We start from the raw sequence: 27,647 nt of genomic DNA on the forward strand, positions 1-27,647 counted from the left end.
AGAACAATGTCACGTCCTCATTCTAGCCCGGTGCAGGAGTGACCCCAGGCACCAAAGAAAGCTGCTCACTTAATCTGTGGTTTGCTCACCTGGTGCCTCTGGCCGTGCAGGGCTGGGACCTGGGGTAGTGAGCTGTAGAGCTTAGCTGGGTAGCTCCATGCTTGCACCATGTGTAAAACTCCTCTAAAAAACTGATCTGTGCTTACTATAGCCATGTCTGCCCACTGCGTGGCCCTCCCCAATGGGTGTCCTACTTAGAAAGAACCAACTTCTTTGTATCCTCCATGACTGAAGAAGAACAACCAAGAAGATGTCCTGAGAGTTGCAGCAATCTGAAATGATGTTCACAGTTCCATGGAAAGCGCTTTCTGATAGGCAGTTAACTAATAAGTTCAGAATATCACACTGTCTGCAGAACCACACAGAACTTTGCAGTAGGAGTTGAAAACTTGGGTGGTTAAATCCATCTGTTGATCGTCATAGGGCAATAATTACAGTAAAAATTCTAAAGATTTTGATGATCTGAAAACTATGCTGTAAATATCAAATACTTGTTTCATATATCATTTGGGGAATCTCCTGGTTGTGTGTATTTCTCTCTGTGGCCAACATATAGGGAATTGGAGGCTACCAGCTTCTGAGTCTAGGTATTTAGTCCTTCTGTTTCTAAGAGTTGTGAGATCTGTGCCTAATATTTACCAGGTTGGCAACCTGTAAGCTTTTGGAAGTTGAGAGGGTTGGTGTTTTTTAATTATTACTGGCAGGGAAGTGGGAGGGCAGTAGGTAGATCTGTTACAATGTGGAAGCTACACCTGACAATTTTGGGATCTCCAAGAGAGCCTGGAGAGAGTGAAGTGAATGGCATAAGCTCCTGTACAGAAATTTCCTGTAATAGGTAATACTGTCATGATGAAGAACAGAGTTATTCTTGATCACCTTGCTTTGAAATAATGGTAAGACAACCATAAATAAAACAAATGAACAAAACAAGTTGCTATGTCACGTTTTTCATGTTCCTTAAGCCTCTCAATATATAACTTCACTAATTAACTTTCACATCTGCTCTGTTTCCCCGGGAAGCTACCGAGTATGCAAAAACTTGTCTTGATAATTTTCCAAGAATAGTTTTTTTCTGCTTTTACTTCCCTTGGATAAGCTGGATGGTGTATCTGTTAAAATTGGAGCAGTATTTATGTTCAGTCTCTAGACGCCTATATGTTTTTGAGTCTTTGTGCTTAATATAGAGTAAGAGTTTTAGAAAAATGAATATAATAGCTTCTAAGGCAGAGCTAATTTTTTGTGAAATGATTTGATTGCAGTAGTATTGCTTGGTTCTAATTAAATATGTTTCTTTATTTTAACTACCAAGTTATAATTGGAATTGAGGTTTTTGTTCCTAGTTAGATTCAATAGTTCCAAGCAAGATTTCCATGCTCACCAGAAGTATTTTGGAGCAGCTTATATCTCAAAATGGGGCCCAAACTGTGAATCTTGACTGGTTCTTGAGTTTTTTCAATGTGTTCAAAATTTCTTATGTCAAGTCAATTTTTTCACAAGGCCAGGAGCCATGTTTGCAAAATTTAGATCAGTTTCTGTTTGGATTTTTATTTTTGTGGTCTTGCTGATGATAGGAGCTTATGCATTTAATCCAGGTTTAGTTAATCTGTATGTTACATTCTTTTGATTTCTTCTATGCTGAATTCTGAGAGAATATCAATGAAGAGTACTGTAGGCAAAATTATCTGAGGGCAAAAGGTGATTTATGCTTCCTCTAGTACTTTTAGAACTGGGCCAATGGAAGGATCCTCTATAGTTATTTTTTTTATTGCTGCCCCTACATTAGAGTTTTAAAGTTCAAATTTGGATCTTAAGAGTACTCAGGAATTCAGGTTTGTAGGTTTGGGACAGGCAAAAACTGACACAAATTCTGATTTGACTTTGCTAAAGTGGTGTTTGTGTTTGTGATGTCCTGCCTTAAGCATCAAGCGGTGGCTAAATAATCTTAGAAGCCCTAATTCAGGAAAGATAATCACATGCTTAATTTTAATATGATTTAGTGCTTCCTTGAGCTGGAAGCTCACTAGAGCCTTGGGCTTTAGTGGCTGACAAGGATGGAGGGAAGTAAAGTTCTTTGGGAAATTCTAAAAGGAAAAGACACCCATGTAGATATCAGAGCTAATTATGATACAACATGTTAAATTCAGTACTGGCAATGGACTGTCTATCTGCTCTGTATTTAAGGATTTAAAATTCCCTGTGGCCTTCTTCCCCTCCATCTGAATGAATCTCTCAGCTGAAATGCAGCTCGGAGACTTACACAGCTTTTAAATAGCTGCCCATGCATACTTCGCTATTTTTACTTCATGTTTCACTGCACTCCCTGAACAACTCGGAGATCTGCGGTATCCTGAACAGGCAGTAGGCAGAGGTGTCTTCAAGACAAGGTCCTTCTTCAGTTCCATCATCTTTATCATTAAGCAGAAAGGGGAGCTGAACTCTTCTGTCGTGGTTGGATAATGTTTTCCACTGCAGGGTCCTGCTGAGATTCCTAATTTTTGTTGATATAACTCAGGATAAAACAATGTCATATAGTGCTGTTTTGTATCTTACTCTTTTTCCATATTACATATGTTACTGTCTAAAAGTAAGACTTCTTCCCCAAAAAAGAATGGTTCTGGAGATGAAGAAAAGTATGAAAAACATTTAACCCATAGGCGAGTTTCACTTAAAAAAAAAACCTCTTCAAGGCCTTTTAAGCTCTTATTTTAATCTGCCTATATGTTTTACAGAAGGACAAATGCTGTAATTTTTAATGGCTATCTTGTTAGATCTGGAAGGTGTATAATGTGCCATTATAATACTTTTACTGCCTATGTTACATAGGAGTATCTTTTATTGAGCCCGCTAATGTAGTTGTTTACTCCTTGGTGAAACAAAGTATGGAAAACATTCAACTAAAGAATGTAATCTAAAGAAAATAATTTTCTGTAAAAAGGTTTCTTTGTACTTCTACAGCATTCAGGTACCCAATACAGTGCTTTATACTATAATACTGTTTATTATAGTTTAATATAGCTCTATTTGTTTATTGTGTTAAATAGAAATACTGCAAATATTATTTAATATGTTTATTATATAAATATATAATACTATTAGTTGTTTCCATTAGTAATCAGAGGAAGGAATACAGACAGTAAGACGGGAAACGTGTTCTGCACAATGTGACCTTTTTTATTACAGCGCTCTGCAATTCATTGGAGGTGTGACGTTCTGGTGCTGCTGCATTTTGTTATGAAGCACAGCTGTAATTTTCACAGATTAAAGATTTCATAATGTAACGACTCTTGTACCCTCACAATACTGCTACTACATAGTTCCAAAGAAGCCTACAATGTAAGACATTTTCCTGCAAGAACAATGATTTAAAAATAAGGGAATCAAACTTGTGTTTGATTTCAAAATCTCAGTGGTTATATAAATGTGTTGTGCTGTACTTCTTGTTTCAGTAACATTTGAAAAAAAACAAACAAAAAAACCCCACCAAAAAACATGGCTGCAGCTGAAAGGGATACTAACCAAAATATTCCCTCTGAGGTACTGGGTATTGATGATTCAGGTACTGTAAAAATAAACTGGTTTTTTAGTTGTGAATTAAAGAGACAGAATACATTTTCATTTTATTTACAGAAGAAGCCTCTTCCTTCCTCATAAATTACTGCAAGGAAACTGCTTATGCCTGTGTCTGAAAATTGTAGAGTTGACCAGGCTGGTCTTGCAGTTCCTTCTTACTACAGACGGGTCTCCCAGTGTCGCTTGGGCTAGCAAATTCCAAGTATGTGTATAGGAAGTCTATGTTACAGTTTTTTAAAACAGCAGGATTTGATTTAGTGTTTTTTGCGTCGCTTCCCTTTCTTTTTTCTTTTTCCCACTATTTCAAGCTGTAGCAATGTTCAGCTTAATTCTAGTATTCCATGAACAAGAGAGTCCTAGAAACTGGCTCTAAGAAGCAATACTGTATTCAGCTGATTTTGTCTTTCCTCTTTTAATTGTAGGACTGTTCATTTCATTATATTTCTGAGTACTTTGTCAAGGTAAATGTTCTTGCACTTCATGTCTGTGTCCAGTTGTTTAATATACTTTATTGAGAAACTTTTCCTGATACTGAATCTAAACTTTCTCTGGCAACATTTTGTCCTAGAAAACACTTAGAGCCTCCTAAACACCCCTACTCCTTTCATTTTTCTATAGTCTCGCAGTAAAAATCAACAAAGTTTAGTACTGAAAGACAAAACCATCTTTAAGGATTCAAAATATAATAATTTCTATTCCCAAACTTATGGGATTTCCTCTGTTAAGCTGTAAAAAGAAAGCTGCCGTAAGGAAATCTCCAGTGATGGAAAGGAATTATGGAAAATTAGATCAGAAAGAAAACAACTCTTTTAGGTTCCAGTTCAGGAAGTTGCTTGAGGATAAATTAAACTGAATTCCTCAGTTGGGGTTTTGGTGTCTTAGTTGCATACATCATTAGTGAAAACAATACCATCTGTATATTTTACTTCTGCTGAAGTGTTATTAAATAGGCTGAAGACATCTTACTTATTTTCCCTAGTCATGTTCCTAGCTGCCCTCATGGAAGCTAGTACCTTTCCAAGGAAACTGGCCCAGCAATTTTAGAATTAACAGACCAGATAATACATTTTAAAAGATTGTCACTTGAAAATGAAAGGCACTTATCATCACCTATAGTTTAATAACTTGTAATTCATATTAAGTACATAAGGGAAATTTATATAGCCTTTGTGATGTCTATACAAAGCTGTAAATGGGCAAGCCTACAATTCAGTCAGTTGAAAGAGAGTATGAATAGGTATGAATGAAGAGATACTGAACATTCTTATTGAAATCTTAATTCTAAAAAGCATAAAACATTTCCTAAGAAGACGGAAATGCCACTTAGACTGCAAAGAAATCTGGCCTACGTTGAGCATTAGTTACAGAAGCAGAGGTAAAGAATGCTTTCTCTGGCTTTAAAGGATTTGTAATCTATATCATCTAAGTAAAAGTTAGGTGAGCAAGATCATCCAAGATAATTCCACCGATAGTGTTTATCATATTAGTGCAACAGAACAGACCCAGGCTATTGGCCTTTTTTATGAGTGCTTGACTCTGTTGGCGGCAGCAGGGTATATAAACAGTAGAAACATTTTTTGGGGGAAAGACTTTGTGGTTTGTATTAAAATAGATGGTTGAGCTAATTATGGAATGGGTGTGGGGATTTTTAGATGCCTTTCCCTTTAGGTGCAATTTCTCCTTATGATTTTAAGAAGCTTGGAAGAACTGTGCAATGGTAGCTCATAGGAGTTAAAATACTGCTGAAAGTTGCCCCCAGAAAAGTCATCATACAAGCTCATGAGCTGCCAGTTTTCTGCTAATTTCATGACCTTGACTTCAGAAATCCCCAAATCCATGAGGCAGTGATTTTAATCTCTTTTTAGGACTCACATGTAGCTAATCTTGTTTAAATCCCCTCTGCCTCCTTATTTTCCTCCCCTTTCTTTTCCTTCTGTCAGCTCTTCGTTCTCATCAGTTTGCCTTAAAGGCCCAGGGTAGATGAGTCAGTGATTCCATTCTGTATCTGCTTAGATACTGATTCCCTTTTAGGGATAGCAATATCATGCTTTAGCTCAGTAGGCAGTCATGCTTTTTGAGCGATTTTGACATCCAGAACTTTCTTTTATTAGATACTGAGTGCTGCACTCCTCTGCATTTCAGAAAAGCATGGTCTCTGGGGTCTTTTTAAAAACAAATAAACACAGCTCTTGACTGCACAGGTATTACCAGTCCAATGAAGATTCAGCCTGGTTTAATCGTGTGTTGATCCCTCATTTTCCTTTCTTGTCCACTCATCAGTTGTTCATTCATTGTTGGTCACCTGAACATCTGCCTCCTTGCCTTCCTGCCTCCCACCAGCCCTTCCTCCTCTGCACTCCCAGGGAGCTCCTAACATCATCACTGCCAGACCATGCGGCACTGACAGTTTGGTGGGAAGCTAATACCATATCCCTCCCATGCTAAATAAAGAAGAGACTGCAGGTATCTGGAATAAGAAAGGCTGAAAAGCCAAAATACCTGGTGAGAAGGAGATCTTTTGTGCTGTCACCACAGCAGCAGCTGAGTGCTCGAGCAGGCACAAGATGCTTCTGAAGCACCATAAATGTGACATTTGCTCTATGCTCTGGAGCTGCAACCACACACTCAGATTAGGGGTCTCTCACTTGGAGGGGGTGAAGAGGGAGGGAATATTTTTCTCCCTCCTTAGTTCTCTCTTCATCTATAAAGCCAGGAGAAAGCTGGAAGGGTAACACATGATGGTATTGTTCTGTGTTCATTTTTTCTAATCGGCCAAAGTATTGAAAATGCTTCTGTCTCTTTAAAATGGTGTGGTATTTTGTGCTGTGACTACGACTGAATGTGAAGTTATTTGAGTGAACAGAATAACTTCTTGTGTGTTGAGGTGTGAGGTGACCTCATTATTCCTAAATCTGTTCCTGTTTTGTAGCACTTCTTATTCAGCTCTACTGTTTCAGCTGCTTGAGTGTTTTTATTTCTGCTCTGGTTGTGTAACAGAATTTTTTTGAAATGTCAAAATCACAGCAACATAAGTTGGTTAGTTGAGCCAACCTGGTAGAAATTTAGCTGCTCATAGATAAGACAATAATGGAGCAAGATTAAACAGGGTTTGTGGCTTAATGAGATAAGAAGCGACACTTGCCAGGTTTTACTTTGGTGCAAGGATATTGATTAATACAAGAGATGCTTCTTTCCAAATGAGAGTTCTGGTAAAGACATTAAAAAAAATCATCATTTTGTCTTTGCTTGCACAAAGTCAGGGCTTCAGAGAGAAGAGTCCAACTATGTTACTTGAGAGCTCTCTTTATTGCCTCAGAGTAGTTCCCGTGGGATGTATTTGTCTAAATAATGTAGCCCGTCTTTTGTATCATTAACCACCCTTCAGAAACTCCCTGGCTTCCAGTGAAGTGGTTTTTGCCTGGTTCATCGTCAGTCACTCTCTTTTGCTTGATTTCTCTTACTAGCTTCAGTATTCTCCACTGACTGCGTGTAGCTTGGAGCACTTCAGTGAGGTGGTAATCTGTGGGGTTTTTAACCAGCGGGTAAGTTATCTGACCAAGTGTATTTCCCAAGTTAAAGGTCTAGTGCCCATGCCAAATCTATGGTTGCATTAATAACTTCCAATACCTACAATTACATATGACAACGCCTTAGCAATCTCACTGCCTCGATTTCCTGTCACATCCAAAATAGGTCAAGAAGTCAGCTAGGCTGGTGAGAGGGGGCAAACATTTCAGTTTGGCATCAGTGGATGGCATCACTGCCAATTCAGTGATGTGAATTATTTAATTATTCTCTGCAGAATTAAATGTAAAAACAAAACACCCCATGTCCCTAAATTTTTGTTGGATTTGACATGAATTGGAGTTGTTTGGGGAATAACTAGGACCTTTTAAATGTCTACTGCATTACACTCTTCAACTATTAAAACCTACTTTCATGTAAGTCAATTGAAAAAAGCTTTATTTTTCTCTTTAAACTTTGACTGCACGGAGTTTAATTTTGCCCCTTCATCTTTTAATCCTCTTTCATTAATGTTTTGATGTGTAAGAAAAGCTTGTGTTTCAATTTTCATCCCTGCTTAAACAGAGAAAGGCTGTGCCACTGGTGGCAGGCAGTTTGGGTGTGACTGGGATAATGCTGATATTAGGAAGTTATAGGGAGGGTGGATTCTACCTCTTCATCATAGGATTGTCCACCACTTGTCTTCATGCCTGTTGTCTGAGTGATGCAGCTCCTCAGCTGCTCTTACAAAAAGTCCTTTGATAACCTTGTGTGATGATTAAACACTGCTAATTGTCCTCAGCTAGGAGATTGTTTCATGCATCGTGCATCTCCAACTTTGATGCTAGATTAGCTAGTCCCTCTAAGAACTACCTCTTGACACCTATGCTTTTCAATAGTGTAATGTTCATCTGGTGGTCTCCACGTTGGAGCTCAGTCATGGGGTTTGAAATGATAAAACTGTAAAGGACTGAAATAGCTGCAGAACCTGCCCAGGGGAGTGACCGCAGCTGTGATCCACAGAGTGTTTGCTCGGGTAGTCGTGCAGCCTTCTGATGGTCCTGAGCCCTGTTGTAAGATCTCATGGTCTGAATTAATCCTGGCTTGCTGGCTATTAGGAGGGATGCTAGATCTAGTGTAGTGCTGTGGGAGGAAGGCTTGAGGGGGCTGGGTGAAGTGATTTATTTGCTGCAGGGAATCTTGGTCTGTCAGCTGCTGGAGTGGAGTAAGCAGCCCTTTTAGATGGGTCAAAAAGCCATGCATTTTATCAGACCAGAGTAGTTTCATCCTTCTATTCTTTTTTTTTTTTTAGCTCTTTTTAATTAAAAATGAAATTGGGTGAAAGTCATTCTCTTGGCTCCTAAGAATGTTTCATTAATGAAATAAAATGTGTCCCTAAAGAAAGAAGTCACTAAAGTAATTATTACATGTAAGTCTTGATATATCTACCAAAAAAAAAAATCAGTGTGAGATACCTCAGAGGAGAAGGGGACAGGAAGATATTACTCTCAACTTTTTTATTTTATCTTCTCTCATTCTCAGTTCGATCCCATTTGCCTGTGTTTTGGGGAAATGATTCTGTGTGTCAGTATTTCCAGTGCTTAGCAAAATGTGGCCGCTAAGCAGCTTGGGATTCTTACATGTTTCTCCAAATAAACTAATAATATGTGTTTAATTGACTTTACGGAGGGAGGTTTAAGAAATCAGATATTATTGAATGCAGTATGTACAATAGATTAATTAAAATTTTCCTCTGTTAAAGGCTTTACCTTACTGACTTCAAAAGTCTCTGTGATTGATACGCAAGTGCTAAGGACCTCTGTTTAAACCAGAAGATAACCATAAACTTCTTTGGTTTCACAATAAGGAAGTACAATCTCTCTCTAGATCCTGAGTTTTATGAGAAGCACTTTTTGGTCTAAACACCTTTTGTTGCTGGTCTTTGGGTAAAACTAATAAGACACAATTTTAAACAAACACCATGCAAGAATTGAAAAGAGCGCATTAAACCAGGAATTTCCTGTAGAGGATTTTTCTGCACTGTCAGTAAACAGAATCAAGCTACTTGATTCCCGGGAGATTTGAAATTTAGACCACTCATTTGCATGCCAAACTACAGATCTGGGAGCCTAGCTTTACCGGGTGTATTTTCCCTTAAGTCCTGGTTGCAAAGATCTGTTCACGGAAGACTGGCACCTCTCTGAAAGGAGCTACTGGAGCCATGTGAAGTTTTATCCAGAGCACAGAGAAGTACTGTAGTATGCTTTGGCTCAGTCTGTGTTGACCAAGAACTGCATAATGAAGTCTTTTTTAGGTTTTATATTCAAAACTTTACTGCTTTCTAAGAGGGATTTGCATCATTGTTGCTTCTTTTATGACGATAATATAGGCTGCTTAATGTTTGTCTCCATTCGTGGTACTATAGAATGCTTCAGACAATACTGGTGTCTGGCACAATTTTTCTTGGAATATGCAGCCTCCAGATTTCATGGTAGTTACTGACATTAAACTGTTCTTGTAAAGTTAAAAATGTGGATGATAAAATAATGATTTTTCTGAATTTTTAAAAACCGCTGCTGTTATTCATAGCACCTGTACAGAGTTGCCTAGTTTTCCAGGTATACCTTATTGCCCTTGTGGAACAGGTAAGCTATTTTTGGCTTTGTAGCTGGGGAAGACTGAGCAAAAAGCAGTTGTATAAACTAATGTACTGAATGAATATTGCATGAAAGATCAGTCGGGAGGTCTTGGCTATCAATCTGAAATCACCTTGGCTCTTGTTAGTTAAAACCTCCCTTAGCATTTTCCACAGGGAGTGCGCTAAATAAAAACAGTGCTGAAATATGTGCTCAGCTTGATTTGTAAGGCTGTTCCTATAAGCTTCCTATCACATTACAATATGACCTTCAGAGTTCTTTTAAAAACAACAAAAAAAGCCAAACAAACCCTTCTCTTTGGTGATTTCATGGCTTTTGTTTCTTCCTCAGAGAAGATCAAGTCTGGAGTTTCTCTGACTTCGTCTGAAATTGTAGGCATGATCAATTTGTTTAAGAAACCTTGTAAGTACTTGACTGATTCTGTAGATTATGGAGCACATGATGTCCTGTCATTTGAAAGCTCACTGTTAAGTTTTTGTGGCTTAGTCTGGAGTACTTTCAGCGGGGAGCTGGCTGAGGGGGGAATGTGCTGTGCTTATTGTTTTTAAGCAGGAGCTGCTGCTAATGTATGTGCTGCTTTTGTCCATTTTTATGGCAGTCATAATGAACAGCGTATGTGTGAAGTGGAATCAAATCCAAACCAAAGAGGTTATTCTGGTTTATGTTTTTGCAGGTAATTCCCTGTGGCATTACTGGGAGCTATCTGCACCACTTTGGGAAACTTGACTCCCCCAGTTTGTGTTACGTCAGATGTTGTGCTTTACCGTACCATTTGAGATGGTCCTTTTAATTGATGAAAGTTTAGAATTTATGGATTTAAATTTTTAAGTAAAAAGCGTGTGCTCATTTAGGATCATCCGGATTATTTTTCAAAGTTGTCAAAGAGTTTGCTATTTTTAAAGCTTACTACTGTAGTTCTAATTTCAATAGGTTTTCCTATGTTAGTTGTCAACTATTACCTTTCAGTTGCACTGATACTAACTTACATTATTTCATCTTTATTTCTTGCATTGGATTTGCAGAGATTATTTGACAAATTCAGAATTTATTTGAGTGAAATGATGCGAATGGACTGAAGCAGTATTAACTTTGTACCTATGTGTAAATACCAAGCATGCTATCAAGCAGTGGTGCTGAATTAATGTGGTGTCCTTCTGTTCGCCTTTTTGTTGGTGGGGTTTTGGGGGGTGGGGGAGGAGGGTTTGGCCAAAGTGTTTATAATGAACAGGATTTGCTTTCAACATGAGATGATGGTTAACATCTTAACACGACAAAAGCTTTAGTCTGTTTTCAGGTTTCCTGATTATTTGTCTATTCCAGTTCTGAAGTAAATAGTATCTCTGTTTCCATTGTATGGTACGATGTTCCACATGAGCTTGTGCTACTGAAAAGGTATTAAGAGGGGAAAAGGCTCTCGCTTGATTCACTAACTGCCCTTCAGAACAAGGCGTGAAGTCCCCGTCACTGACGGTCAGGTCAAATGCTCTACCAGGGAAAGAAAGGAGAGAGGAAGGAATGTAAAAAAGCCTTTACTCCTCAAAAAGTTATTTAATCGGCTCTAATTACGGATTTAGAGGATGGAAGAAGTAAGAAGACTTACTTTGCATGCACTATTGAGGAATTCATGTAGGAAGAAGAGACACAAGTGTTTGAAATACCTGGCTAGCTGTCTGTTGTCATCTGTTAATAATTCACGTGGCCCTTTCATTTGTATTTTGTTGAGAAAAACAGAGTAGGCTTGAAATATAAAGAAGCTCTTAACTTCCTTTGTGAAGGAGTGGGAGTACAGCATGTCCATTCAGTACAAAGAAAAGAATTTACTTGTGTGAAGTTTTCAGACTTTTTTAGTTTTCTTTTTGTAGGCAACTTCTCCAGTGGCATTGTGGGAAGGAAACTCTGTTTCTCATGTGGCTTTTACACTTGTGTTAGCTATTATTAGTTAAGTCATAACTGAGCTGCAAATTCCAGACCCAGACTTTCCCAGAATTTGGTGCCTGCTTTTGTAGAAAAACATTTGCTATACAATTACCACCAAATAAAATGGTGCATCACTGTCTTGTCTTACACTGGGGTTTGTGGTCGATCACTGTACAGTACTACCGTAAAGACTTAAAAATCCCTGGCAGTCAGCTGTGGGGGGCGAGTCTGATTCAATGTGATGTGAGTCCTCTCTGAAAGTTGCTGTTCTAGGAAACCTGTGTCCACGGCCGCTGCCTCCTTTAATAGAAAGAGGATTGGCTAAAATGTATTTGGTTTGTCTGAGGGTACCTGTGTTTCATGGATAGGATTAAAAGTAGAAAGGTAGAGAGTATCTACAGTTTGCCAGCCTTCTAGCTGAGGTGAGTGATGACAATTTTGCATGCCTTGGTGGTCTCGTTCGCAGAATATGCTTCTGTGCTAGGGCTTTATTTTGCCTTTGTTTTCAGTCCCTTTTCTATCCTAGTATGGGCAATGGTCTCTGAACTCTCTCACCCACAGCAAACTTTCCCTCCCAAAATGGGTGAAGAGCAAATTTTGAAAATATTATGCTATTAAAATCTGGTTGGTAATATCTTATTTGGGATATTTGTTTGTTTGTGATTCCTTAAGAAGCATACAATTTACGTAAGAGATAAGTATTACTTACTTGTCCTACTTCTGCATAAGTATTAGCAGAATTCTACAAAATGATGACGTGAACACAGGCCACAAGTACTCAGATAGGATAGCAATGCTTTTTATACATGGAACATGAAGTTTTAATAGCTCATGGGTGGAGACAGCCACTAATTGGCTAACCCTGTCATTTGTAGCGAAGACATTCATTGTCTTTGTTTTGTAAGATTTCTTCCTAGTCCCCTTTCAGAAAAGTTGGAATGCATGGTCTCACTGCCTGTCCCCATGGGTCAGGACTGAATTTCAAACTATTCCTCTGCTGCTTGAGCAGACTGGCTGCTATTGGAAATGCAACACTCACCTAGATGGAATTCTTGTCTGCACCAACCTTGCCATGCCTGCATTAATTTTTCCTAATTACAAAACAACATACACTTAATGAGCTGCAATTAATCAGTACCTTTTGCTTTGCTACACATATAGAATTATACTTTCAGTAAAATGCTTCATGAACTGATTAGAGATCTCGGCCCAGTGTAGTTGGGAGGCTTCTGTTCTCTAGTTTACTGGTTTCTTATTAAATAGTGAGATTAAAATCTTGTCTCCTCACTCCAAAGATGCAATCTCTTCATGATGTTCTTCTCCCATGGCAGACTACATTTAATTCTTATTCTGGAATGCTGTTTCCTAAATGACGTGTTCTCTTTAGCCTGCAGAGCACTTGTCCCATTTTGCAATATAGCCTAAAGTGGGGATGACCAGCTGCTCTGTGGCAATGTTTGCCCCAGCTGACTACTCAGGTGCTGGAGGATAATAAGAGGCTGACCCTGCAGAGGATGCTTGGGGTATCCTGAAGAACAGGTAAAAACAAATCTTACCAGTCTGATGGCAGGGTCTAGGAGGGCAGGGCAGAGAAGCACAGCTATTCACAGCAAGGTCAGGTCCTCAAAACTTACTAGCTCTAGTACAGAGCCCATTCCAGCAGAAGAGAGCAGAGTCCTGCAAGGCTGCCTTCGTGACTGTGCCCTTGCCCATCAGCAGCTTGAGGGGCTTACAGCTGCCTTGCTTTTACCCACTGTGGATCTTGGAACAAAAACTAAGCTGTTTTCAGTAAAAAACAAAGCAGAACAAGCCCCTTTCCCCCTTCGATTTGGGCTTGTTCTGCTAGAGGCCAAGTAATGCTGGTAATGGAGAAATTGCTCAGGACTGAGATCTCTGGAGCTGCTGCTTGAGTTCCTGTCATGCTGTGAGTAAGCACTGTGTTTCCACCACGGCTGCAAAGGGTGGCAGTCTTTGGGAGAGTTTCTCTCACTGGGGGTTCTGTGGACTTTTCTACAGGCAGTTTTTGTGGCAGACTGTATAAGTAAACAAACATATTAAGTAAACAAACAAGGAGGTAACATGGATTGCCACCTTCTTGTCCTCTGAGAAGTAAGGTTTTGCATGAGTTCTCACAGCTGTCCTTTCTGCCGCTGTCCTTTCTGCCTTCTTCCTCGGTCCTGGTTAAATTTCAGATCCTTTGGTTAGGAGGCTTTTGGCCTCTTTTACAGTGATGTGCGGCGCATGCGGTATCCATGCAGGACCATGATGCTGTAAGTGCTGCCAGGCTGAAACACTCGCCAGCCAGCGAGGCTTGCGGATAGGTATCAGTTGCATGGATGTACACATCACCAAGGCACCTCAAAGAGGAACAGTTACAGGTAGATAACGTGCTTCAGCTTCTATCCAGTGTCCCTTTGCACTTCACTCGGAATGTTTTATTTAAATAAAATTGGGGAAAACACTTCCCTCTGCTTTTGGAAGAACTTAGTAGAAATATTATTGTATTTTTAAAAGCAGTTCAAATAATTTTTGTTACAAAGTAGTGAAATCTCATTGCTCTCCTGTTTTCTATTTTATGGTTAAGTGGTTTTCCAGATACTCTGCATTGCTTTACCATTCCTGGAGCTTTAGGATACAATGTGAGTGATGCCCTTACAGGAGTCTGTTTATCAAAATCCAATACACATATTTGAACACCTTTTAGTCACATGTTTGACTGTGGTTTCCGAACTGGCACCTTCGAAGTAAGCAGCAGCTGCCCTCCTGTTAATGAATATGGATATATAATGCCATAGCTGTGTGTATTCTTTCCATTTTTTTTTTCCAGATTCATCAGTGATCTGCAATATGTAAGTACATGATAAATTTCATGTACAGAAACGTAAGTGTCTGTGCTCATCTTCATTTAGCATTTGTTGGAATGTTAATAAAACAGTGAATTCTCAGGTGGTACCGCAGATTATTTGTCATTAGTTAATTTTCAGTTTACAGTCTGAAATACTTAAACTCAAACCTGTTTGTGCGAGTCAGTCAGCCAGAGAGCAGATATACGCAGTATTAACTGTGACTAAACAAAGCAGCTAGAATTGCATTTGCTCAGAGTAATGTTTTCTGCAAACAAATTGTGAACAATCCATATCCTGGTATATATGTCATGCCTCTACCATCAGGTTTATAAAAGCTGATAAATGAAGGCAGACTGAAAACCAGAAGATTTGGGGGGAGACCGTGCCTCTTTTGAGACACAGTTGCATCTCTGTCTCCTATTTTGTTCTGATGTGGTGCGGTTGTACATTTTATGGTTTGGCTCCAAATCATTTACAGTAGAAAAGCAGGAAAAGGAGGAACTGGTGTTTCTCTTGCTATTGAGACATACCCTCCCATGAAAAATCCTGGAGAAAATGTTGCTCTGCATTGGCATTACAATGTGTTCCTGCCCCACAACTGGTGACTGGCATTTTTTTTTCTTCCATATGATATGCACAACTTAAGTTTGAACTTCCCTTAACTGGACAGGCAGGGTACCAATTCCTGTACCAAGCTGCTTGCAGGGATCCAAAATGTGCTTCAGCACCTGGGAAACAAGTGTTCAGAGCTGCTGAAATGGACTCCCGCTTCCATCCATGTTTGACAGTCAGACCCTGGCATTAATCAGTACTGGGAGCAGAATTCCTGTTTCTTGCTCTTGTCACTATACTGGAAGAGCTGGAGGGTACCTGATCTACCAGAAGGCACCCTGTACAAGTGACATTTTCTGGAATGATGCTGCATCAGGAGATGTTGCGCTTGGCTGGTCCCCTGGGCTTTTATGGCTGCTGTAGCCCCTCAGAGTGCGACAGACACAACCTGCGCTCCCAATGTCCTTCCAAGGCTTATAAACTGCATACTTGAGTATTTTTCATTCTAGGGTCCATGTTGATGTCATATCCTAGAATCTACAATGCATTCATTTCCCTTGGCAGTAGTTATGCTTAACCATCCTCACCAGCACAGGAAATCTCATGCTTTGCCTGGCCACCTGAGTCCCCTCCATTCTGTTTCATTCTGGGACATAGTAAATGGTAAATAAATTCCAGTGTGGGCAGGCGATGTTGGAGAGAAAGTGCCATCTCCTTTCTCAGGGAAGTTTAATCGTGTCCAACTTGTGTGGCTAAATTTGATGTATTTCACCAGTTTAGTGGTGATAATGCTTTGTAATCTCAGAACAGTGAGACGGTGTGTGATTAGCGTGATCAATCACATCCTGGCCTGGCAAATCCTTGCCTGGAACTGAACCAGCATGAAAATAGGAAATAGTTTTTCCTCTTTGTTCCCACTGCCTAAAGGAAAGAAGATGTTTTAAAAGGAAATATCTGTTTGTCCTAATTCAGGGATAGAAAGAGTTTTTCATTTGTGCAAAGGCCTTTCTATATTTGAATTATTTTAGATATTTTAAAAATGTTTAGGTTTGTAAATGCTTGAGTATCATCTCTTTATGGCTGCTTCTCTTCTCCTCTTTAAATTTGCCTCTTCATGAGTAATTAATTTTCTTCTATCATCATAAAATAGAATGGATAGGGGGAGATTTCACTTAGCATCACAGTAGTAGCTTGTTTTTTTCCATTTTAATGGTACAGATCTTATAAAGAACCTTTTCTTGATATTTCTATTTGTAGCGTTCATACAGATATCTTTCTTGGGTGACATTTAAAATAACTCTGCTTCTACTTATTAGTGTTTTATGTTAATAAACATACTCAGTCACAGCCAAATAAATTAAATGACAAAATACATCTATTTGAGTGTTTTATGAAGTGAATATTGTTAGTTTTGCAAAGATCAGAAGAAAAATATTCAAGAGGTTTTTATTTCTTAGATATTTATAGGGAGGTCTAAGCTGGAAAATGTCATCAGATTTCTCTGAGGTTACCAGTCAATAAGTGTTTCTAGTGATGTCCTGTTTCTCTGTTTTAATTCTGGAAAACAAAGGCAAACCACGATCACTTCAATTCTTCAGTTGCCTCCAAGTAGCAAGAGCTCCACTGAAAATACATGAATCATATTGGTTTTGCTGTGTGTTCTGACTTTTTTTCGTTCTTAATAAATAGCAACAGGGGAATATGTTCTTACTCTGTATATTTTATTACGCTGATGACGAGATGAGGAATTGAGACAATTTTAAGCTCCTTTTCCAAAGCGGATCTAGTGTTTAAGGAAGTTGCCAGAACTTCAACCCTAACACTTACAGTCTTCTTCCTGTAACAAAAATGTCTTACGCACATCTTGTGTCAGTGCTTGGCCTGGGTGGTGAAGGCAACCCAGGCTGAGGGCTCCAGTGCCAATGTGGAAAAGCAGCTACGAGTTCCCTGTCCCGTCTTTGACTCAGCTCTGTGAAAAAGTTGTTCGAAATTTGCCTTTGTGGCTCAGCTGGTTGCCTGCTGACCACACAGGGACAGGTGATGAAAAAGGAGCTACTAGTTAAGGTTTGCAAAATGCTTGGAAGTTTGAAATACAATACTATTATAATTAGTGATTAATACTAATGATCAATTTTGCATTTTTGTCTCCATGGTCTGTTTAACCGCTCAAAATCTTGCTACTGAAATTGCTGGTAACAGCATTGGTTCAGTGCCAGCTCAGCTGGAACTTTTCCCTTCATAGCATTCAAGTCAATACTGAGATACCAATTTCATCCTTAAGCTGATAGTAGTCTACGTTACAAAAATCAGCAGTTTCAGAAACAGGTGGAAATGGCCATCTATCCTTGGCACTCAGAGAGGAGGTCCACTGCGGACTGGAAAAACAGTGTGTCAGCAGGGGAAGGAGAAGTGCAGTACAGTACTGTTCTCTGTGCAGCACGGGGGTGAGGCTGTGATGCTGAAGATGTGGAGGAGCAGGAGGAGTTGTAAGCTGTGCATGAGTAGGGGAAAAGCAGTGACTTGCAATGAAGATCTACCCAGGTCTGGCATATTTCAGTAGTATGAGGATCCTCGGCTGAGCCTCTTGTTTGTGTGCCCAGGAGGTGAATCTTGTCCCTGAACAGAAGAATAGAGAGTGTCTCGGTTTAGTGTCTGCTGTTTGTGAGGAGGGGGATAATCTGGGCTTGTGTTCAACGTACATAGTGAAAGCTGCTCAGACAGTGGAAAAAACAGATGTTGGATAAATAGGCAAACTCACAGGCTCAGGCCAGCTGTCCCAAGTCTTAATCTGGTCACAATTAATGTCTACTTGTGCAAAGAGGATTTGTTTATCAGAAGAAGTAAGTGAGCCTGGAGGAGTGCTTGGGAAAGGAGAGTGTGCAGCAGAAAGGTGGAAGAGGAGCAGTGAGGTGGTGAAGGTGTCCTCCTGCCCTGGTTCTGCAGAGCTCCAGCAGAAGTGGCTCCTTGCAGGAGCACAGTGTTTCCAGGCTTTGGAGGGGAACACAGAGCAGGTTCTTCACCCCCTGTGCTGCTGACTGACGTTATTTCCCATGATGTTTTGGTGAGATGCCAGTCTGGGGAATGAGTGTTACGATTCTATGATTGGAGTGCTGCAATGGATGGCTATAGACTCTTCAGAAGGGACAGGTGAGGAAGGAGAGGCGGTGGGGTGGCCCTGTATGTTAGGGAGTGTTTCGATTGTATAGAGCTCAACGATTGTGATGATGATACGGTTGAGTGTTTATGGGTAAGGATGAGGGGGAAGGCCAACGAGGCAGATATCCTGCTGGGAGTCTGTTATAGACCACCCAACCAGGATGAAGGGGCGGATGAAGCATTCTACAAGCAGCTGGCAGAAGTCTCACAATCGCTAGCCCTTGTTCTCGTGGGGGACTTCAACTTCCCGGGCATCTGCTGGAAATACAACCCGGCAGAGAGGACCCAGTCTAGGAGGTTCCTGGAGTGTGTGGAAGACAACTTCCTGACACAGCTGGTAAGTGAGCCTACCAGGGGAGGTGCCTTGCTCGACCTGCTGTTTACTAACAGAGAAGGACTGGTGGGAGATGTGGTGGTCGGAGGCCGTCTTGGGCTTAGCGACTATGAAATGGTAGAATTCTCCATTCTTGGTGAAGTAAGGGGGGGGGGCAGAAAAACCACAACCATGGACTTCCAGAGGGTGGACTTTGGCCTGTTCAGGACGCTGGTTGAGAGAGTCCCTTGGGAGACAGACCTGAAGGGCAAAGGGGTCCAGGAAGGCTGGACGATCTTCAAGAAGGAAGTCTTAAAGGCGCAGGAGCAGGCTGTCCCCATACACCGTAAGAAGAACGGGCAGGGAAGACGACCGGCCTGGCTGAACGGGGAGCTTTTGCTGGGACTCAGGAAAAAAAAGGAGAGTTTACCGCTTGTGGAAGAAGGGGCAGGCGACTCAAGAAGAGTACAGGGATCTTGTTAGGTCGTGCAGAGAGGAAATGAGAAAGGCAAAAGCCCAGCTAGAACGCAATCTGGCCGCTGTCGTTAAAGACAACAAAAAAAGTTTTTACAAATATATTACTGTCAAGAAGAGAGCCAAGGAGAATCTCCACCCTTTATTGGATGCGGGGGGGAACATTGTCACCGAGGATGAGGAAAAGGCTGAGGTACTTAATGCCTTCTTTGCCTCGGTCTTTAACAGGCAGACCAGTTATCCTCAGGGTACTCGGCCCCCTGAGCTGGAAGACAGGGACGGCGAGCAGGATGAACCCCCCATAATCCAAGAGGAAGCAGTTAACGACCTGCTACGCCACCTGGACGCTCACAAGTCTATGGGGCCGGATGGGATCCACCCGAGAGTGCTGAGGGAGCTGGCGGAGGTGCTCGCCAAGCCACTCTCCATCATTTATCAGCAGTCCTGGTTAACGGGGGAGGTCCTGGATGACTGGAGGCTTGCCAATATGATGCCCATCTACAAGAAGGGCCGGAAGGAGGATCCGGGGAACTACAGGCCTGTCAGCCTGAGCTCGGTGCCAGGGAAGATGATGGAGCGGTTCATCTTGAGGGCGCTCACAAGGCATGAGCGGGACAACCAGGGGATCAGGCCCAGCCAGCACGGGTTCATGAGAGGCAGGTCCTGCTTGACCAACCTGATCTCCTTCTATGACCAGGTGACCCGCCTAGTGGATGAGGGAAAGGCTGTGGATGTGGTCTACATGGACTTCAGTAAGGCCTTTGACACTGTCTCCCACAGCATTCTCCTAGAGAAGCTGGCGGCTCACGGCTTAGACAGGTGGACTCTGCGCTGGGTCAAAAACTGGCTGGACGGCCGGGCCCAGAGAGTTGTGGTGAATGGAGTTAAATCCCGTTGGTGGCCAGTCATGAGTGGTGTTCCCCAGGGCTCAGTTTTGCGGCCAGTCTTGTTCAATATCTTTATCGATGATCTGGATGAGGGGATCGAGTGCACCCTCAGTAAGTTTGCAGACAACACCAAGTTGGGTGGGAGTGTTGATGTGCTTGAGGGTAGGAAGGCTCTGCAGAGGGATCTGGACAGGCTGGATCGATGGGCCGAGGCCAACTGTATGAGGTTCAACAAGGCCAAGTGCCGGGTCCTGCACTTGGGTCACAACAACCCCATGCAGCGCTACAGGCTTGGGGAAGAGTGGCTGGAAAGCTGCCTGTCGGAAAAGGACCTGGGGTGTTGGTCGACAGCCGGCTGAACATGAGCCGGCAGTGTGCCCAGGCGGCCAAGAAGGCCAATGGCATCCTGGCCTGTATCAGAAATAGTGTGGCCAGCAGGAGTAGGGAAGTGATCGTGCCCCTGTACTCAGCACTGGTGAGGCTGCACCTCGAATACTGTGTTCAGTTTTGGGCCCCTCACTACAAGAAGGACGTTGAGGTGCTGGAGCGTGTCTAGAGAAGGGCAACGAGGCTGGTGAGGGGTCTGGAGAACAAGTCTTATGAGGAGCGGCTGAGGGAACTGGGGTTGTTTAGCCTGGAGAAGAGGAGGCTGAGGGGAGACCTTATCGCTCTCTACAACTACCTGAAAGGAGGTTGTAGCCAGGTGGGTGTCGGTCTCTTCTCCCAAGTAACTAGCGATAGGACGAGAGGAAATGGCCTCAAGTTGCGCCAGGGGAGGTTTAGATTGGACGTGAGGAAAAATTTCTTTACTGAAAGAGTGGTTAAACATTGGAGCAGGCTGCCCAGGGAAGTGGTTGAGTCCCCATCCCTGGAGGTATTTAAAAGACGAGTAGATGAGGCGCTTAGGGACATCATTTAGTGGGTGGTGGTGTTGGGTCGATGGTTGGACTCGATGATCTTAGAGGTCTTTTCCAACTTTAATGATTCTATGATTCTATGATTCTATGATTCTATGATTCCTTCTGACCACCTTGCCCAACAGAATAACATGGTTTGGCTTTCTTCAGGAAAAAAACCCTAAACAAAACAAAAATCTTCCCAACCCCCTACTTCTCTTCACTATTGTTTTCACCATGCAAGCATTCACTTTGGTCTTTGCTTTTTTACCAAAATTGGCCAGAGGATTTCTGAACACCATGGTTCATGCAGCTCTTTTCTTAAGAAATATTTGGTTTTCTTTACATTGCTACCCAGCTGTAAACCATGACGGTACGATTTTAGTTCTGTGAAATCAGGGATGGTCACAAGTGTTTTCGTTCTTTTAGACACATTGAGCCTGAGTTTATATTTGACCTGGCTTCCAGGTCACTCAAATATGGTTTTTTTTGACTCACTGCAAAATTTAGAGATGGTTCTGAGATTCCAGTCCCCTAAATTTGGGGAGGGGAGAGGGATTTACTGCCTCCTGTTCAGCTTTACCTTTATAAAATTTAATGAGGAAATTATTAAAATAATATTTCCACTGCAGTGGTTGGTAATTTGCTTGGAATAAGACCCCTTTTACTCTTGGCCTTTCTATATCACTTTATAATTCTCAGAACTTTGAAAAGACAACACAAGGCACAAAGTAATTGCTTCCCCCCACCCCGGTTAGAGTTACATGTAGAACTATGCCTGAACTTTTTTAAATGTATTTTTACTTCATAGAGCATACGAGGTAATTTTCCTTGTGATCCATGGAGCTGCTCTAACTCGAAAGGTATATTGCTAGTTTCAAAAAAAAAAACCCCAACAATCAGACATCTCTTATCACTGGGGACTAAGTAAGTTCATAAAATGAAAATTTGACTCTCTTAATTTCATCTGACCTATTTAAAATATTTTAGCAGTTCATCTGAATTGCAAGGGTAAAATTCATATATATATTTGTCATTGTAAAATTGTATTAAACTGAAGCTGTGCAAAAATGAAAAAAAACCACTTGAAGCCTTTCTTTGATGCTTGCCAGTCACAATGAATCAAAACCCATTTTTGTCTGCTGTTTTTCTTCATTAATTGGTTACTATTTTTCTGAGTAGTGACACTGCTTTGAAAGTGCTCCCTGAATTGCTAGTTTTAGTGCTTGCAGCTGCTGTATGTCACAGTATATCTTTACTGGTTTCAGTTTGTGTTAGGCAGCAAAAGCAGAAATACTGTAGCTGATTTTGCACCATGACAAGAAATTTTTATTCAGTCAGATCACCCTTATGCGACATTCAGGAAAGAATTAGTTCTGTGTCAAAACACCTCAGCAATATATTAGTTTGTTCTTTCCCTTATAAAAGAAGGAAAAAATTCCAAATCCCAATCCAAAATATTTTGGATGTACCTGCTTGCTTTCAGCCTTGATTTATTAGCACGTAGTGATTTATTAGCCAGTTGGCTCTCCACCCGCTTGCTCAGATAGTAACCCCTATCTGTTCCAGGAGCTCTTTTCATAGGATGACATTAACTTTTTTTGTAGTTGCTCCACAGTGCTGGCTTATAATTATCCTGTGGTCAGCTGATGTGGGCCAGGTCTATCTTCGCACCCATTTCTGGCTATTCAGGGCCAAGTTATTAGAAGAACGTCTCAGCAATATGCCCTAAACGAATGAGTTTGTACATAATACTTCAACATTGCCTCTCATTTCTGTTATCCCAGTCCTCCAGCCATCCAGTCTTTCTGGCATGGCACGCTGACTCTCCTTTGAGTTCAGGATCCTTCTCAACTTTGTCTTATTGAGAGATGTCAGTAACATGCTGTTAGCACTTGTGCCTTATCACTGAAGAGATTTGGTCTACAAGTTTCACGCTGCCTTCGTGAAAATTAACATTTTCTATGGTAAGCCAGTAGTTTCTGTGAGGATGAAATGCTCCTTCTCTCACCGGTGGAAAAAGTGGTATGATCCAAAGGTGTTGACGGGTGCTATACAGGACTTGTTCTAGGGGCTGGAGGGGCAGAAAAAGGGGTTCATGTAACACAGTCCCCTGCAAGAATCATCTTAGTAATAGTGATTGGAGTGTAGGATCCTCACCTGTCAGCAGCTTGTGCCAGCCTTGAGGAGGTACAAATGACTGCCAGCAGCTGGGGAGGGGCAGTGGGGAGGTGTTTGGCCGGTTAGGGTTGTATTCCTTGGACTTTGGACCATTCTGCAGTGGGGCCTCAGGCAAGTCGCTTTGCCTTTAGGAGGTTTATCCTTCTGTCTGCAACTTGGCCAGTAGTTCAGGTTTTAAATGCTTTCAGGCAGGAATTGTCCATAAGAAACGAGTCTGCTGAGGGAATCCCATGTTTTACAGAATTTTTTTCACTGAGAAGGAAATAATGAGCCAACATCTCTTTACTGCGTTGACCTCAAGTGTTTAATGCAGATCTGGAAACCTCAGATAAAGCCCAGCATACCAAAAGGATCCTCTGTGAATAACTTTAGTTAATAAGTCTTGCCCTAGTAAAATAAAAGTTTCTCCTTTCTGTTACAAAAGTGAAGAATGTTTTGTTGGGGAATCAAGCTATTGCGGTCTCTTCCTTTCTAAAAGTCTCGCATGCATCACTGAGCCCAGAGCTATTATAAGCAGGTTTTATCTTATCCCATATGTTCTGCAATGCAGCCCAGCACCTCAGTAACATCTATCGCATTTACTTAACCCTTTCACAAATGTCCTTATATGTATGAACTCTGCTAGCTGCTGTCGATGTGCTCAAGATGTGTATCCCAAGTTGTTTTAACCCCCCTGACTACTCGCTGTGTAACCTGTACCTGGGGCTTCCCCTCTGGAAACTGGGAAAGAAGAAGGAAACTCCCTGGCCCCAGTACTGTTTGCTGCCGAAGTTTGTACCGATATCCTTGCACTGCCATGCCTGCTGAAAGTCCCCACTATCCCCTGCCTATCCCACACGTTCCCAAAGTGACCTGCCTGCTCTAGGTTTGGCTGTGTTTTTCAGAGAGCAGCATCTTCCCCATCCCAAAGGTGCTGCACAAGGCTGGCAGTGGGATGGATTAGGGAGGCAGGATGTCGGTGTCGAAACGAAGGGTTGGGTGAGGAACATGCGGCTTTCTGACCTCTGGGACTGCCCATTGTGATGCTTAATAAAAATAATGGGCACAGAAATACAAAGACTGGCTGGGGAGGCTTTAATTTATAGATGGGGAAAACAGGAGAACAGGAGCTCAAAAGGAAAGTCTTGCCAGACTAAATGGGAGTGAAGAAGTAGAAAGGAGCAGTATTTACCTGGCTCTAGTTCTTCTGTTTAATGTAATCTAAACACTTTAAAACTGCTCTTTACTCTTCTTTTCCATTAATATCTCTTCCTTGCTGCTAGAGACCACAATGCTAATCCTCTTGCAGAGGAGGTTAAGTCCTTTTGCCTTGAAGTGTGTAAAATAAGGTTTTACTGTCTGTTACTTCCTTGTTGTGTAAAGAGAAGTGTTGAAATAGCTCTTTCCTTGCTTTGGATGATAAAGTATATTATATGGTGTTTGAACATTAATAGACTCTATTATGCTGATTCATACATGTTTCCTAACAGCTGACTATCTCAGCTACATATGGTTTCTTTGGTACATACAATCTTTGGGAGGAAGAAAAGGACAAAATGGGCTGTTGTTTACAGAAATGCTTTTGCTTCTGCAGGTGGCAAGGGAAAATAGACATTTCTGGAAAGTAAGATTGGTTCTTAGAATCATAGAATCATAGAATCATTAAGGTTGGAAAAGACCTCTGAGATCATCGAGTCCAACCGTCGACCCAACACCACCATGCCCACTAAACCATGTCCCTAAGTGCCTCATCTACCCGTCTTTTAAATACTTCCAGGGATGGTGACTCCACCACTTCCCTGGGCAGCCTCTTCCAATGTTTAACCACTCTTTCAGTAAAGAATTTTTCCTCACGTCCAATCTAAACCTCCCCTGGCACAACTTGAGGCCATTTCCTCTTGTCCTATCACTAGTTACTTGGGAGAAGTAACTTGTGTTATGGATACTTTAGTTGGTATTTTATGCTGTGTTATGGATACTTTAGTTAGTATTACTAGTTTATATCAGGTAATCCAAGAATTCCTCATCTTCTCTGTGGGACAAGGTTTGCAAGAAATAGTATCTCTTATGCACTTGATACTCTTGGAAAAACAGGCAAGCATTGATGCGCTATTTTTCCTTCGCTTTGCCTAGGTGTTTCATGAGACTATTGTGGCTGCACCAATTTGTCACCTTTGATCCCTCTCAATCTTGTTTTCATTTAATGTTTCTCAGGAGTTGATTTCATCTCTGGTTACATTATCTCATCTTATCTCTGTCAGCATGGGACTGTTGCATACTGTCCTCTTTATGAGTGTTATGTGCTATCGCTAAATGTCTCATGCAGTTGAACTCATTCCTGGGAAGTTATGTTATTGAATCTGAGCGTCAGTCTTTATGTCAGTCTTCATAGAATCATAGAATCATTAAGGTTGGAAAAGACCTCTAAAATCATCGAGTCCAACCATCAACCCAACACCACCATGCCCACTAAACCATGTCCCTAAGTGCTTCATCTACACGTCTTTTAAATACTTCCAGGGATGGGGACTCCACCACTTCCCTGGGCAGCCTCTTCCAATGTTTAACCACTCTTTCAGTAAAGAAATTTTTCCTTATGTCCAAAATCTTTATTCCCTTTGTGTTAGCTTAAATGTTTCCTTGGGATCTTTGGTGTCTGTGTCTGCTTTGTATATCTAGACTGTGTCCATCTATCAACCCTAGCTTTTTTTTTTAGCTATATGTGGAAGAGAGGGCAGTGGACTCAGGGCAGGTCACGGAGGCAGAAAACGGACAGAAACCAACTTTCCCTGTGAAATCTGATGGACCACAATAGGTACAGGAGCTCATGCCTATTTTAAAAAGTGGGAACATGGTTAAGCAGAGCAGAGTCTGCCCTCCTGCTTGCTTGATCCCAAACAATTTGTTTCCCTTTCCTGGACGAGTGGAGACGCCTCTCTGGGGAGTGCTGCTCCCGGCTCTGAACGCAAATGTATCTGCAATAACGAGCAGCTCTGGGGACTCACAGAAAGGGATGTACTGAGACGTGGAGTGGGTGGGAAAGCTGGAGGCAAGTGCCAGTCCCGGTTTGCATGGGAAGCTCTGTGCTGTATGAGAACAGCCTGTTCCAGGAGGGAGACGGGGTGGCTTTTTCAGTGGGGACCTGAAAAGCAAAGAAGTTTGTGCAGATGCATGGCCAACCCAGGGCTCAACAGGGCAGTGCTTATGGTAGTGGATACCCTGAGTTATTTTAAAAAGAGATGAATGAGCATACCATTAGCTTAAAATCAAGGTGTTTTTTTTTTTTACTGATACTGGCAATGTGCATCATAACAGCCTTTTTCTGCTGTAGGGATGTGATTAGATGTGTCAGTCAACTTACCCTCTTAACAGTATTTTTTAGTTCCCTTTTTCACCTCGACTGCTGTATTGTGCCTGCAGCCCAGTAACCCACTTGCCCTCTCCCTGCCATGCAGTTCTTAATGCTGTATGCATGCGGATTTCCATTCTCTAAATTCTTTATAGAAATTCCTATTCAATTTAATAATTCATATCCTCATTAATCTAGCCTATTTTATAGCCATTAAATTCACTGACAAGGAACACGTTACTTTGGAGACAGCTCCTGTACAATATCTCGTACTACAGATAGGTATTACAGACAGGTGCTGCATTTCATATAATGAACAAATGTCTGTGAAGTCTCCACAAATCTTATTGCAAATCTGAGGTTTGAAAATCTTGGCCACAATAACTTCAACTTTTAAAAGTCACTATAAATCCTGCTTTTATTTATTTTTTCCCCTCAACAATCATCTTTCTACCTACCAGCTGATGCTTTTGCTTGGTCAGCTCTGCTCAGAGAGGTCTCTCCCCGCAGGTTGTCTCACCCATCCCACTCCGAGTGCCCCCAGCACCACAGCAAGGAAGAAAAGCTGCAAGGAACCAACACCTTGTTATGTCTTTAGGTGGCTTTTTGATGATTGTGTGAGGCTTTCCATTTCTCATGTGAGACTTGTTTTGTTTGAAAATGATTTTTGAGATGTTTCCAGTGGCGTTGACATCTCCTCTGTCTAATCCAGTGGCACAGCCTCACCCCTGCATTGTGTCTGTTGTTTGGGATACATTTCTCGCTCTCTTTCCAATCATTTAACTCTCTTCCCTCTGTATGAGTGGCAGTTAAATCTTTATTTGACCTGTGCTTGTGTTGAGGGCTCTGTGCAGTTTTTGAAAGGCATCACAGCCTAGGAATCCCAATGGATTTGGGCGACACTTGAGTAGTTTAAGTACAAGCTGTCTTACGGGGATTTGTCAGCTGATGTGTTGCTAAGGCTTTGCCAGCTGGGGTCCAAATGCTGTGCCTGATTTACCAGCAATAAAGCCCATTGCACCGGCCTTCATCTTTCTTGGAGAGAGCCTTAGAGTGAAAGAGAGAGTGGGAGAGGAGTAGCTGCTCCTATCGGTCTCCCCTCTGTCATTAGGGGTGGAGGGACCATGTGCTGCCTTCATGATGTCGATGCTCTCTGCTTTAACTGGCTCTGTGTTCGGCACTGCATGTCTTTATGCAGCTGACAAATTATACGACAGGTTAAAGATTATTCTAATCTGCTCTGCTACTCTTCTGGAATAAGCTGAAAAGGGAGCGTTTACCATATGTGTTGTGTTATTCTAGCTAG

At 41.6% G+C, this 27,647-nt stretch overlaps 1 protein-coding gene across 6 annotated transcripts in view; it reads left to right on the plus strand.

The window, feature by feature from the left end:
• The window catches only part of CRACD (capping protein inhibiting regulator of actin dynamics), a 143,649-nt gene that overhangs the window by 66,761 nt on the left and 49,241 nt on the right, over positions 1 to 27,647 (plus strand). For all 6 annotated transcript variants that reach the window (XM_076336287.1, XM_076336293.1, XM_076336289.1 and 3 more), the window contains exon 3: positions 10,122 to 10,193. In XM_076336287.1, the coding sequence (XP_076192402.1) occupies positions 10,169 to 10,193 (25 nt within the window). In that variant the 5' untranslated portion in view covers positions 10,122 to 10,168. The remainder of the gene's footprint in view (positions 1 to 10,121; positions 10,194 to 27,647) is intronic.

Source organism: Aptenodytes patagonicus, chromosome 4 (genome assembly GCF_965638725.1).
Source record: "Aptenodytes patagonicus chromosome 4, bAptPat1.pri.cur, whole genome shotgun sequence".
NCBI classification, from domain to species: domain Eukaryota; kingdom Metazoa; phylum Chordata; class Aves; order Sphenisciformes; family Spheniscidae; genus Aptenodytes; species Aptenodytes patagonicus.